The sequence below is a fragment of the Neltuma alba genome, unplaced genomic scaffold (genome assembly GCF_004799145.2).
Source record: "Neltuma alba isolate B1F8T4 unplaced genomic scaffold, ASM479914v2 tig00010170_pilon, whole genome shotgun sequence".
Classification (NCBI taxonomy): Eukaryota; Viridiplantae; Streptophyta; class Magnoliopsida; order Fabales; family Fabaceae; genus Neltuma; species Neltuma alba.
The window spans coordinates 460,002-471,149 of record NW_021635113.1 but is presented as its reverse complement, the minus strand read 5'-3'; the positions used below and the strand labels follow the sequence as shown (position 1 = coordinate 471,149).

Genomic DNA, 11,148 nt, shown 5'->3' with positions numbered 1-11,148 from the left:
TTTTAAATTTAGAAAGGTTTAAGGTCGCGACCTAAAAACAGTGAGGTCACGACCTGAACCCAGAAAATTCAAGAAACTTAGCACAAACTAGTTTGCTCAAAAACCAAATCTTTTGTAAAAAATATAGTACCAAGCAGTCTAAAAACCAGTTAAACAACATGTTCAACATCCAGCAATACTCCACTCAACCAAAATCAAAGCCCTAATAAAAATAACACTACCTACCCCTAAAAAAAACACAGACAACTATACCAGGAAGAACAAAAAAACTAAAAATGAAAAGGAAGATTAAACAAACCTTGAGAGAGTGGAAGGATGGAAGAACTGAACGCAAGGGTAGAGAGGAGGCTTATTCACAAATTGTAGGAGGTGGATTTCAGAGTGGAGGCACTCAGAAATCGCAAAAACTGAAGAATAGAAATAACTGAAACGGTTGGAGAAGGAGCAAACTGTTAAAAAGGCTGAGTAGTTGTGACTTTGGAGGGAATTTGAAAAGATGCGGCTGTTGAAGAATCCAAGATTGGAGAGTCGTGACTTAAGCAGAGGAACAGCCATAGGGAAAAGAGAGATGAATATGAGAGGTGAAACTGAAAGGATGGGTAAAGTGTGGTTTTACAAAGGAAGGCCTAGGGTTTTAAGTCTTGGAGTGGATAGAACTTGAATTCTGGATAGGTTTAGGGGCAAAATGGTAATTACGGTGGAAATAAGAAGGGGTAAAGAGGTGAACTTGAAGAAAAACTCTGACTTTTCATGTCAGGTCGTGACTTCATTAGAAAGAGAGGGATTTAGGGTTTCAGAAAGGTTTCAAGTCGCGACCTGAAGATAGGGAGGTCGCGACCTAAACTTATCGAGAGCCTTTACCCAAAAAGTCTTCCCCAAGTCGTGACCACAGATGGAGAAGTCATGACTTAAACACACAGAGAGCTCCAAAACTCAGACTACTAGGTCACGACCTGAAAACAGTAAAGTCGCGAGCTGAGTGCATAGAGAGGCTCTGACACTCTAGATCCTAAAAAACTTCAAACCTAAGTCCTTAAACCAAAATCACTTGCTAAAACACCTACCATAACAACTCAACTCAGCAATCCATCACTAGATTTTCAACAAGTTAAAACAAAACTCCAAAAACAAGTGATAGAAGATTGGGAAAAACTTTCAAAAGTTCAAAAATTTTGAAAAATTTTGGTAAATTTTAGCAAGAACTACCCATAACAAGGAACAACCCAACAACTAAATCACAAAACCACTTTTAAAAACTCCCCTCCCCCACACACTCAAAGCAATTCCACATAACGGCACACAATCACACCAAAACACAGCCCAAACACAACAACGAAAGTGTAAGTTGTGAAGTACAGTTCGAGACTAAAGCACAACACATCACCCTTCTAGAGAGAGGAAAAGAGCTAAGCGCAAAGGTAGGTAAACTCAAGAATGCAAAGAAGTGTGTGGTGCTGATATAATAGAAGCATAAATACAATCACATCAAACTTAAAGTCAAGGGAGATTATTGAAAACAAACATAACAAACAGAATTTAAAACTACTTCTACTAAGGACATCCCTTTTGCAATCTCAAACAGTCAAAACAAGAGAATTTAAACACAAGTAAATCCATGTGAACAGTAAGAGGTAAAGGAAGGGGACGACCTGGCCTTAAGAAGGCGGCGCGGGCTCTTCATAGAGCTTAAGGAGATGACCGTTGCAGTAAAACATTTTGCCTGTGGCCTCCTCATTCAGCTCTATCATCCCGAAGTTATGTACTTTTGTCATAATGTAGGGTCCATCCCAGCTCGTCTTGAACTTACCCTTTTTGAATTTGAATCGAGCTTGATACCTCAATGCCTTGTCACCCTTCTTGAATTTCTTCCTCAGGATGTTGGCATCATGGACAAGCTTGGTTTTCTGCTTGTAGATATCTAAACTGTTATAGGCGTCTAACCGTATTTCTGTAAGTTCCCAAATTTGAAGGAGTCGGTTCAGGCCAGCTTCCTACAAATTGGCATTGCAGCTCTTAACCGCCCAGTATGATCGATGCTCCAACTCCACCGGAATATGACAGGACTTACCATAGATGATCCGATACGGAGACATACAAATTGGGGTCTTGTGTGCGGTGCAGTAGGCCCATAATGCATCATCTAGTCTCAAGCTCTAGTCTTTGTTGGAGGGCTTAACAATTTGTTTCAAGATGTGTTTAATCTCTCTATTGATACTTCAACCAGGCCATTAGTTTGAGGATGATAAGGGGTAGGCACTCTATGGGGCAAACAAGTTATTGAGTAACTTATTGCAAAAGTGGGTTCCCTGATCACTGATTAGCACTTTTGGTACTCCAAATCTATTGAAGATGGTGGACTTCAGAAATGTGAAAACTGTAGGTGCATGATCTTTATGTATGGGGATGGCTTCTACCCAGCTAGAAAGGTAATCTACAGCTAGGAGAATGTAGGTGTAACTATGAGAGAGTATAAAAGGGCCCATAAAGTCTATCCCCCAAGCATCAAAGATCTCACAGAACAAGATAGGTTGCTGTGGTATTTCGTTTCTTCTACTAACCCCCCCAAACTGTTCATATTTATCACATGCCTTACAAAAAGTGAATGCGTCTTTAAATAAGGTAGGCTAGTAAAATCCTACATCTAAAACCTTCCTAGCTATTTTTCTAGTACTAAAGTGCCCCCCACATAAGGTATCATGGTAAGCCCCCTGAGTGGCTTGAGCCTCTACTTTCGGAATGCATCGTCTAATCACCTGGTCAGAACATAACCTCCATAAGTGCGGTGGATCCCAAATATAATAGGAAGCTTCGCTCCTAAGCTTTTGAGCCTGAAAGGTGGCCAAGTGAGAAGGGATTTGTCACACCCCAAGTTTTGGGCCTAAGAATACACGGATTAGCCTAAGATAGGTAGGCTACTAAATCCCTATGAGCAGGAGTCCCAGAAATGTAAAAGGAATGTTGAAGGGTTTTAGTGTCACATCCAGTATTATGATAATTGGAGACAAGAAATATTCTCAAATTATTCAGGATTAAAAGTAATAAGGAAAAGTCAAAGAATTTTGGTGGAAAATAATTACAGCAATTTTCCAAGCCAATTATAGGAAATTGACTAATTAAAGAAAATTGGTCAAATGTAAATAAGGAAAAATATTTTCGAGCCATGGAAAATTAAGGAAAAATAGGGATAATATCCTTTGAGATTTATATGAAATTATAAATTTGGTTTTATGACCAAATTACCCTTAGAGAAATTATAAGAGAATTTAAGGGTGATTTAGGCTAATTGAGGGATTTTATTTGGAAAATTCCAAATAAATATTTTAAGAGGAATAAAATTCCAAGAAAATTCCTATGAGATCCCAAGGAATTATAAGGAATTATGGAATTAAATAGAAACCCTCAAGTGTCCAAGATTTTTCCAAATAAATGTGAAAAGTGGAAAAATCCCTAAAGAGAGGGAAATTAATTTTCCTTTTTATTTAAATATTAGGAAATTAATTTTGAGACAAAGAGGACAATTTGGGAAGACAATAATGAGGAGAATAAATTAAGGATCTGATAGAAAATAATTACAGAGACTAAGATACTGTAATTATAAAAAAGAAGTTAAACTCAGAGCCTAAAGTATACCGATAAAGCAAGATTGGTGTCTTGCAAATCAAAGGGATCCTATTGAGCCATGTGTCAAGCTCTTGAAGGAGAAGATTTGAATTAGCCAAGTGTCATTCCATGAATGGAGAGGATTTTGACTTTAGTAAATAATTTCATTTGGAATTATGTTAATTAAGAGAGAGGAATCAAGACTTAGTAGGGTAATGACACTTGGACTATCATTAAAGAAGGTGGTTGGGATATTTTGAAGCCTTAATCAAGCTCTTCTCTCCCCATTTTCAGATGTTCATTTCGTGCAAGGGAGAAAAATAGAGAAAAAGAGAGAGTTTGAGAGGAAACAAGGAGAAAGGGAGCACTTTTGATCATCCTAGCAAGGTTTCAAGGTTAGATCTTGGTCCTAGAAGTGTTCTTGCTTTGGTTTCTTTCATTTTTATGGTTTAAAATCTGTCTCTTCCCTCTCTTAATGTGGACCAAATTGATTAATAAAAAGGGGAAAGAAGTTTTGATCATAACACTTGCTAAGACACAACAACACAAGCTAGATCCTAGTGTTGGCAAGTGAGTTTAAGTGATTTTAAAGCATTTTTCATGGTTGTTGTTGTGAGAGTTATTTTCGGCCAAGTGAAGAACTGGACCCTAGGATGAGCTTTTCATTGTTTTAAGGCTTCCATGATGCTTAAAATGAGGAATGGTGTAGGGTAGACTAAAAGAAACAAGTGTTGGAAGCCTAAAAGCAAAGCTGAAAATTTTGGGTCAAAACCTCTAGTGGTTTGGTCGGTTTGTGGCTGGAAGAATCAGTTTTATTTTCACAAATCTAAGCCTATTTTTGGAATCTACATGAAAATCCATGTAGGAACAAGTCAAGGAGTGATTTTTAGGGTTAAAGAGAACCAAATCTAAAACTAGTGAACAAAGGAGGGAACTTTATGGTCCAAGAATCATTTTGATGTATGTTCTTGCTTTTTCATGGTTGGATAATGATTCTTGCTGCCATTTTTGTTGAATCACATGGTTAGGGTTTGATATTTGCCAAGGGAAAGAGGAGAAGGAAGAAAGGCTAAGACTTTTGAAGCAAGGTAGTAAGTTAAACCTAGCTACTACCACTAACTAGCATTGTTGATTATTGTATGGTTACTTGCTATTATTGTGATTGAGCTCTCTTGATTGTTATGTGGCTGCTCTTTATAGTATCTTGCTTTGGCCTTTGCATGATTGAGTTTGCCAAATGATAAGCATGTTAGTTCATCCATAGTAGCTAATGTGATCATGCATAATAATGATGCTTGCTTGTGATATAGTTGGTTAATTTACTACTGGGATTTCCAAAAATCTCATCCCCCAAGAATCATGTAACATTTTAGGGCCTGAATCTTCAAAAGGGAAGCTGCAGATTGAAGGTTGAATTGTGGAGTTTAGCCACAAAATTCGTGAGCTTATTTTGGTTATGTAAATATTAAACTAACAGTGCTGGAAGCACACTGACCCTGACCGGTTCACGTGACTTTTTGATTATGTTCCCAAACGCGTTAAATCGTGAAATTTGGCATGATGAAAGATGACATCCTGAGCTTCAAATTGATAGCTAATACGTTAAAAATGGCCCAGTATACAATTTATAATGATTTTTCAAAGTTAATGGTCAGAATCTGGACATCAGGGTTTTTGGCAAATGGACAGTGTTGTTTTCTTAAAAACCTGACGCTTTCTCATAAAGAATTGGACAATGAGATTATTTTTCCTTGAAAGAGGACTTAAAGAGCTTTAAGTAGAATTTTGAATCACCCCAATTGGATTTTTGTAGAATAAGTTATGAATTTTTGAAGTTGGGCCAGAAAAACTGGATTTTTACCCGATGAACAGTGAAAATCCGAAAATTAGCGTTTTTATGGTAAAAAGTGAGCCCAAGACCATCCAATGTGGTCAAAAATGATTTTGAAAAGGAACCTAAGTCAATATTATAGTAAGGTGTGACATTTTTGGTATCAGAGCGGAGGTTCTGGCATAAGATAGAACGCTCTGCTTAAGTATCCCTTAGATGTAGAGAACTAACACCTATTTTCAGGAACCAAGATGGGGATTACCATGGAATGGGATACAAAATCTGAGCCGTCAGTCAACACTTGGGATCCAATAGTAATTGATCTCACCAAAGATGAAGACCCAGAGGAATGGGTAATGGGAGATGCCAGCCCTGGCCATTCATCAGTGTGCTCCAATGACTGTGTTGAGCACTATCCAGAGCTGCTAGGAATCACTGCAGAACAGTTGCTGTATCTCCCCGGACCCGGAGACTTGGTCAACCCTGTAACTGGAATGTACCAAGAGCCATTAGATTTAGATCTTTATGTTCAGTCTCTTAAGCAGCCTGTTCCTCCTGCTATGTACCAATGTAATATCCCTGGACCTAGTACTGTACCAGTTGTACCCCAGCCCCGGTAATACCTGTAGTACCTGCAGTACCAATTGTACCTGTACCAGTTCAGCCTAGTCATGAGATCCGTAGTGTGGGTCAGCTGAGTGACCGGCTGAGGTTCATAGGGCGTCACATCAGGAGGGATGTTGATGCAGACCTGAGAGTACACCTGGATTACCTCCAAGGTGTGAGAGAGCTGTATCAGGCACATGGACCAGGCAACCCTTACCTGGATCCTTATGACTGGCTGAGTGAGATGGTAGAGGTCCTACCTAATACCCCTTTCTGGAACCATGAGATCACTCGCCTGAACTACTTGCTGGGAGATGATGTGGAGGACTGGATTCGAAGCCTTGAGGGCTTTGTTATTGTTCACTTTCTGTAGACGCTAGGACTATCCTATCACTAACGTAGGATATATTTTGGTACAGCTAACCCGAGTAGGTTAGGCTGATAATGCTTGGTCGATAGATATGTTGATTGCACTTTGACTGGTCAATGCTTGGCTGCTGTATGTTGATTGTATTCTAGCTGGTTGATGTTTAAGTGCTGATTGCTGTATGCCTATTTTGATAATGAAATCCAAGCATGATATTTATTTTTCTTGTTCCTTGTTATGCTATTCGGTTAAGTTAAGCAATGGCTAGAACCCGACGAAACCCTTCACCAGAGAGACCCCTAGTGCAAGATGCAAGGGTCCCTCCTGATCCATTACAATTAATTCTGGAACGCCTCGAGCAACAACAGAAGACCATCGAGGACATGAGAGCAGCTCAAGCTCGTCAGGAACAAGAAAGGGATGCAGCGATAGCTGCAGCAGTAGCAGCAGCATTAGCAAACCTCGAGAGGAGGCAACCAGAGGAAGAGGTCTCTGCAGCACCAGCATCAGAACAATTGCCAAGACCGGTAATGCCAGCAGCAGAACTCGATAGCATTCAACAGTGGATGACCCGATTCTGTAAGCACAACCCGCCGTCATTTGATGGAACATTCGATGTTCAAGCGGCGGAAGAGTGGATTAATCGCCTAGAAAAGATCTTCAAGGTGATGGACTGCTCATCAGAGCGAAAAGCCCAGATGGCGATATATAAGCTAGAGAAAGATGCGGATCGCTGGTGGAAGAATACTGAGATTCTTCTCGATGCTCGAAACACGACAGTGACTTGGGAAGTGTTTCTGGAGCAGTTTTATGAGAAGTACTTTCCGAGATCTGTCCGCGACGAAAGAGAAGCAGAGTTTCTGACTTTGAAGCAAAAGGATGACGAGCCTTTCGATGAGTACTTGGCTAAGTTCATCCGTCTCTCTCATTATTCAAGCTATCTCCGATATAGAGATGATGAGAGGTGGACGACGGAGAAGATGGTTCGAGGACTGAGGCCATCATTGAGGGAGATGATTGCTCCCAGACAATTTGAGCAGTTCAATAAAGCAGTGGAAGCTTGCCGAATCACGGAAAGCAGCTTCAACCATCATCTGATGGTCAAGACAACTCCACGAGCAGAGAAAGGAGGTCAAGGAGGTCAAGGTGCTACCTCATCCAATGTGAATAAGAAGAGGAAGCAACCCTGGAATAATCGCAAGAACAAGAAAGGCGGTAAAGCACCGAAGGGCAAGGAGTGTCCTAAGTGTGGCAAGAATCACGGTGACAGGCCATGCATGGCTGGGCAGAATGTTTGCTATACTTGTGGCAAACCTGGACATTTCTCAAGAGAGTGCCCACAGAACACTGAGCAGGCAAGACCACGCACCCAGGGCCGAGTGTTTGCCATCACAAGAGAAGAAGCCCGGAAGTCTCCGGAGATGATCCAAGGTACGATCATGATTAACAATTCTCCGGTGATTGCAATGTTTGATTCGGGTGCTAGTCATTCTTTTATTTCATATGCCTGTGTGGAAGACTTGGCTTGAGTATAAATACATTGCCATATGATATATATGTGTCTACCCCAACGCAGAGTAGGGTAATTACATCTGATGTATGCCTGAACTGTATAGTTTGTTATGAGCACTGTTGCACTGCTATAGATTTGATATGCATGCCTTTCCATGAGATGGATGTGGTGATTGGACTCAATTGGTTGTCATCCCACAATATCCTAATGGATTGTAAGAACAAAACCCTAATCTTACCCACGAGGGATTTAGAGTTGAATCCAGAAGTTAGATTAAACTTCATTACGGAGGCCCAAGCGGGCAAATGCTTACGAAAAGGCTGTCAAGGATTCCTCGTTTTCTTCTCGGTGCAAGTAGAAGTTGAGGAAGGGATAAGAGGAATCCCAGTGGTTAGGGAATTTCCGGAAGTGTTTCCGATAGAGATCACAGGATTACCCCCAGACAGAGAGGTAGAATTCACAATTGACATAGTACCTGGAGCAGGACCAATTTCTAAGGCCCCTTATAGAATGGCTCCTAATGAAATGACAGAACTTAAAAAACAGATAGAGGAGCTACTTGAAAAAGGTTTTATTAGGCCAAGTGTGTCGCCATGGGGTGCTCCAGTGTTGTTTGTCAAGAAAAAAGATGGTAGTCTAAGGCTGTGTATAGACTACAGGGAGTTGAACAAAGTCACAGTTAAGAACAAGTATCCGCTTCCCAGGATAGATGATCTGTTAGACCAGCTAGTTGGAGCCAGTGTATTCTCTAAGATTGACCTAAGATCTGGCTACCACCAACTCAAGATTAAGTCTGAAGATGTCCCAAAAACTGCGTTTAGAACCCGATATGGACACTATGAATTTTTAGTGATGCCGTTTGGATTGACGAATGCACCTGCGATATTCATGGACTACATGAATAGGATTTTTCGTCCTTACTTGGATCAATTTGTGGTTGTATTTATTGATGACATCTTAGTGTACTCCAAATCTCCAGAAGAGCATGAGGAGCATTTGAGGATTGTCCTAAATACCCTGAAAGAGAAACAGCTGGTGGCTAAACTTAGTAAGTGTGAGTTTTGGCTCCAGGAAGTCCGATTTCTCGGCCATGTGATTTCCCGAGAGGGAGTGGCTGTCGACCCCAGTAAGATTGAGGCAGTACTCAATTGGGAGAGACCCAAGACGGTGACCGAGATCAGAAGTTTCCTCGGACTAGCAGGGTATTACAGAAGATTCATCCAGGACTTTTCTCGAATTGCTCTCCCGCTGACCAAGTTAACCAGGAAGAACCAGCCGTTCTTGTGGGACGAGAAGAGTGAGGCTAGTTTTCAGGAGCTGAAGAGGAAGCTCACTTCTACTCCCGTACTTACACTTCCCGATCCTTCACAACTGTATGTGGTTTATACAGATGCTAGCAAGCAGGGACTGGGATGTGTACTTATGCAGCAAGGGCGGGTAGTAGCCTATGCCTCACGCCAGTTGAAATCTCACGAGGAGAATTACCCGACCCACGACCTGGAATTGGCGGCGATAGTTTATGCACTGAAGATATGGAGACACTATCTATATGGAGCAACCGTAGAATTGTTTTGTGACCACAAAAGCCTTAAGTACCTTCATGATCAGAAAGAGTTGAATATGAGACAACGAAGGTGGATGGACTTACTCAAAGACTATGATTTTCAAATTAAGTACCATCCAGGCAAAGCAAATGTAGTCGCGGATGCCTTAAGCAGAAAGACAGTACAGGTAGCAATGATCAGAGAGCAGAAGTTGGTAGAGGATTTCAGAGATTGGGGTCCTCTATATCAGATGCAATTAGTAGAAGGAAATAGAGGTAGAACCCAGTTTACAGCCCTGCTCAAGGATCAAATCAGAGAAGCACAGTCACAGGACTGGCTAGCGAAAATTCTCAAGGAGAAGCTGTCTAGAGGTGAGGATAAGAACTTTGAAATTTCTGAGGAAGGGATACTGAAGTTTAAAGGAAGAACCTATGTTCCCCAAGTGTCTGACCTCAGAAAAGAAATACTAGCCGAAGCCCATAAGAGCAAATATACTCTTCATCCAGGAATGACAAAGATGTACCATGATGTTAAAGAACTCTTCTGGTGGCCTGGAATGAAGAAGGATATCACGGAATATGTGACGAAGTGTCTTACCTGCCAGAAGGTGAAGGTAGAACACCAGAAACCTGCAGGAGAGTTACAACCCCTGGATATCCCTGAGTGGAAATGGGACAGTATATCTATGGACTTTATAGTAGGGTTACCGATGACAGTGGCTAAACATGATGCGATATGGGTGATAGTAGACCGTCTGACTAAGTCCGCGCATTTTCTCGCCATGAATGTAAAGGATTCTCCAGAGAAGTTAGCGAGACTTTACATCAAGGAGATTGTTAGGCTGCATGGTGTGCCAAGTAGTATTGTTTCGGACCGAGACCCAAGATTTACTTCTAAGTTTTGGAGGTCCTTACAGAAAGAAATGGACACCACTCTCAGATTCAGCACAGCCTACCACCCTCAGACGGATGGGCAGACGGAAAGAACCATTCAGACCTTGGAGGATATGTTACGTGCCTGTGTGTTGGATTTTGGCGGTAATTGGGATACGTCTCTACCATTAATTGAATTTGCCTACAATAACAGTTTCCATTCGAGTATTCGGATGGCACCTTACGAGGCACTCTATGGGAGAAAGTGCAGATCCCCCTTATGCTGGACAGAGCTTAGTGAAAGAAGTTCTCTTGGTCCCGACATGGTGGATCAGACTTCCCGACAGATAAAGGCTATTCAGCAAAGGCTTCTAACGGCTCAAAGCAGACAGAAGAGTTATGCCAATACAAGAAGGAGACCGTTAGAATTTGACGTTGGTGATCACGTATTCCTCAAAGTGTCGCCAACAACGGGAGTCGGTCGATCGCTAAAGACTAAGAAGCTCAGTCCGAAGTATGTTGGACCATTCCAGATTTTATCTAAAGCTGGACCAGTGGCCTACAAGTTGGCTCTTCCCCCAAAGTTAAGCCAGATTCATGATGTTTTCCATGTCTCCCAACTGAAGAAGTACCATCCAGATCCCACACATGTCATAAGTTATGATGACATTGCGCTTCGGGATAATCTATCTTTTGAGGTTAGACCGGAACGAATCATTGATCAGAAGACCAAGCAGCTGAGGAACAAGCAGATTCCCTTGGTTAAAGTGGTTTGGAAGGGTCTTTCCTCGGAAGAAGCCACATGGGAGATGGAA

General features: G+C 41.4%; 1 protein-coding gene across 1 annotated transcript; it reads right to left on the bottom strand.

Annotated features, from left to right (window-relative positions):
- Positions 1 to 1,655: 1,655 nt before the first annotated feature.
- On the bottom strand, positions 1,656 to 2,140 carry LOC114754603 (uncharacterized). The gene is made up of 2 exons (XM_028943402.1): positions 2,069 to 2,140; positions 1,656 to 1,991 (listed from the first exon to the last, which is right to left on the bottom strand). Exons 1-2 carry the CDS (start codon positions 2,138 to 2,140, stop codon positions 1,656 to 1,658), a joined length of 408 nt encoding a protein of 135 aa, XP_028799235.1.
- Positions 2,141 to 11,148: the final 9,008 nt, after the last annotated feature.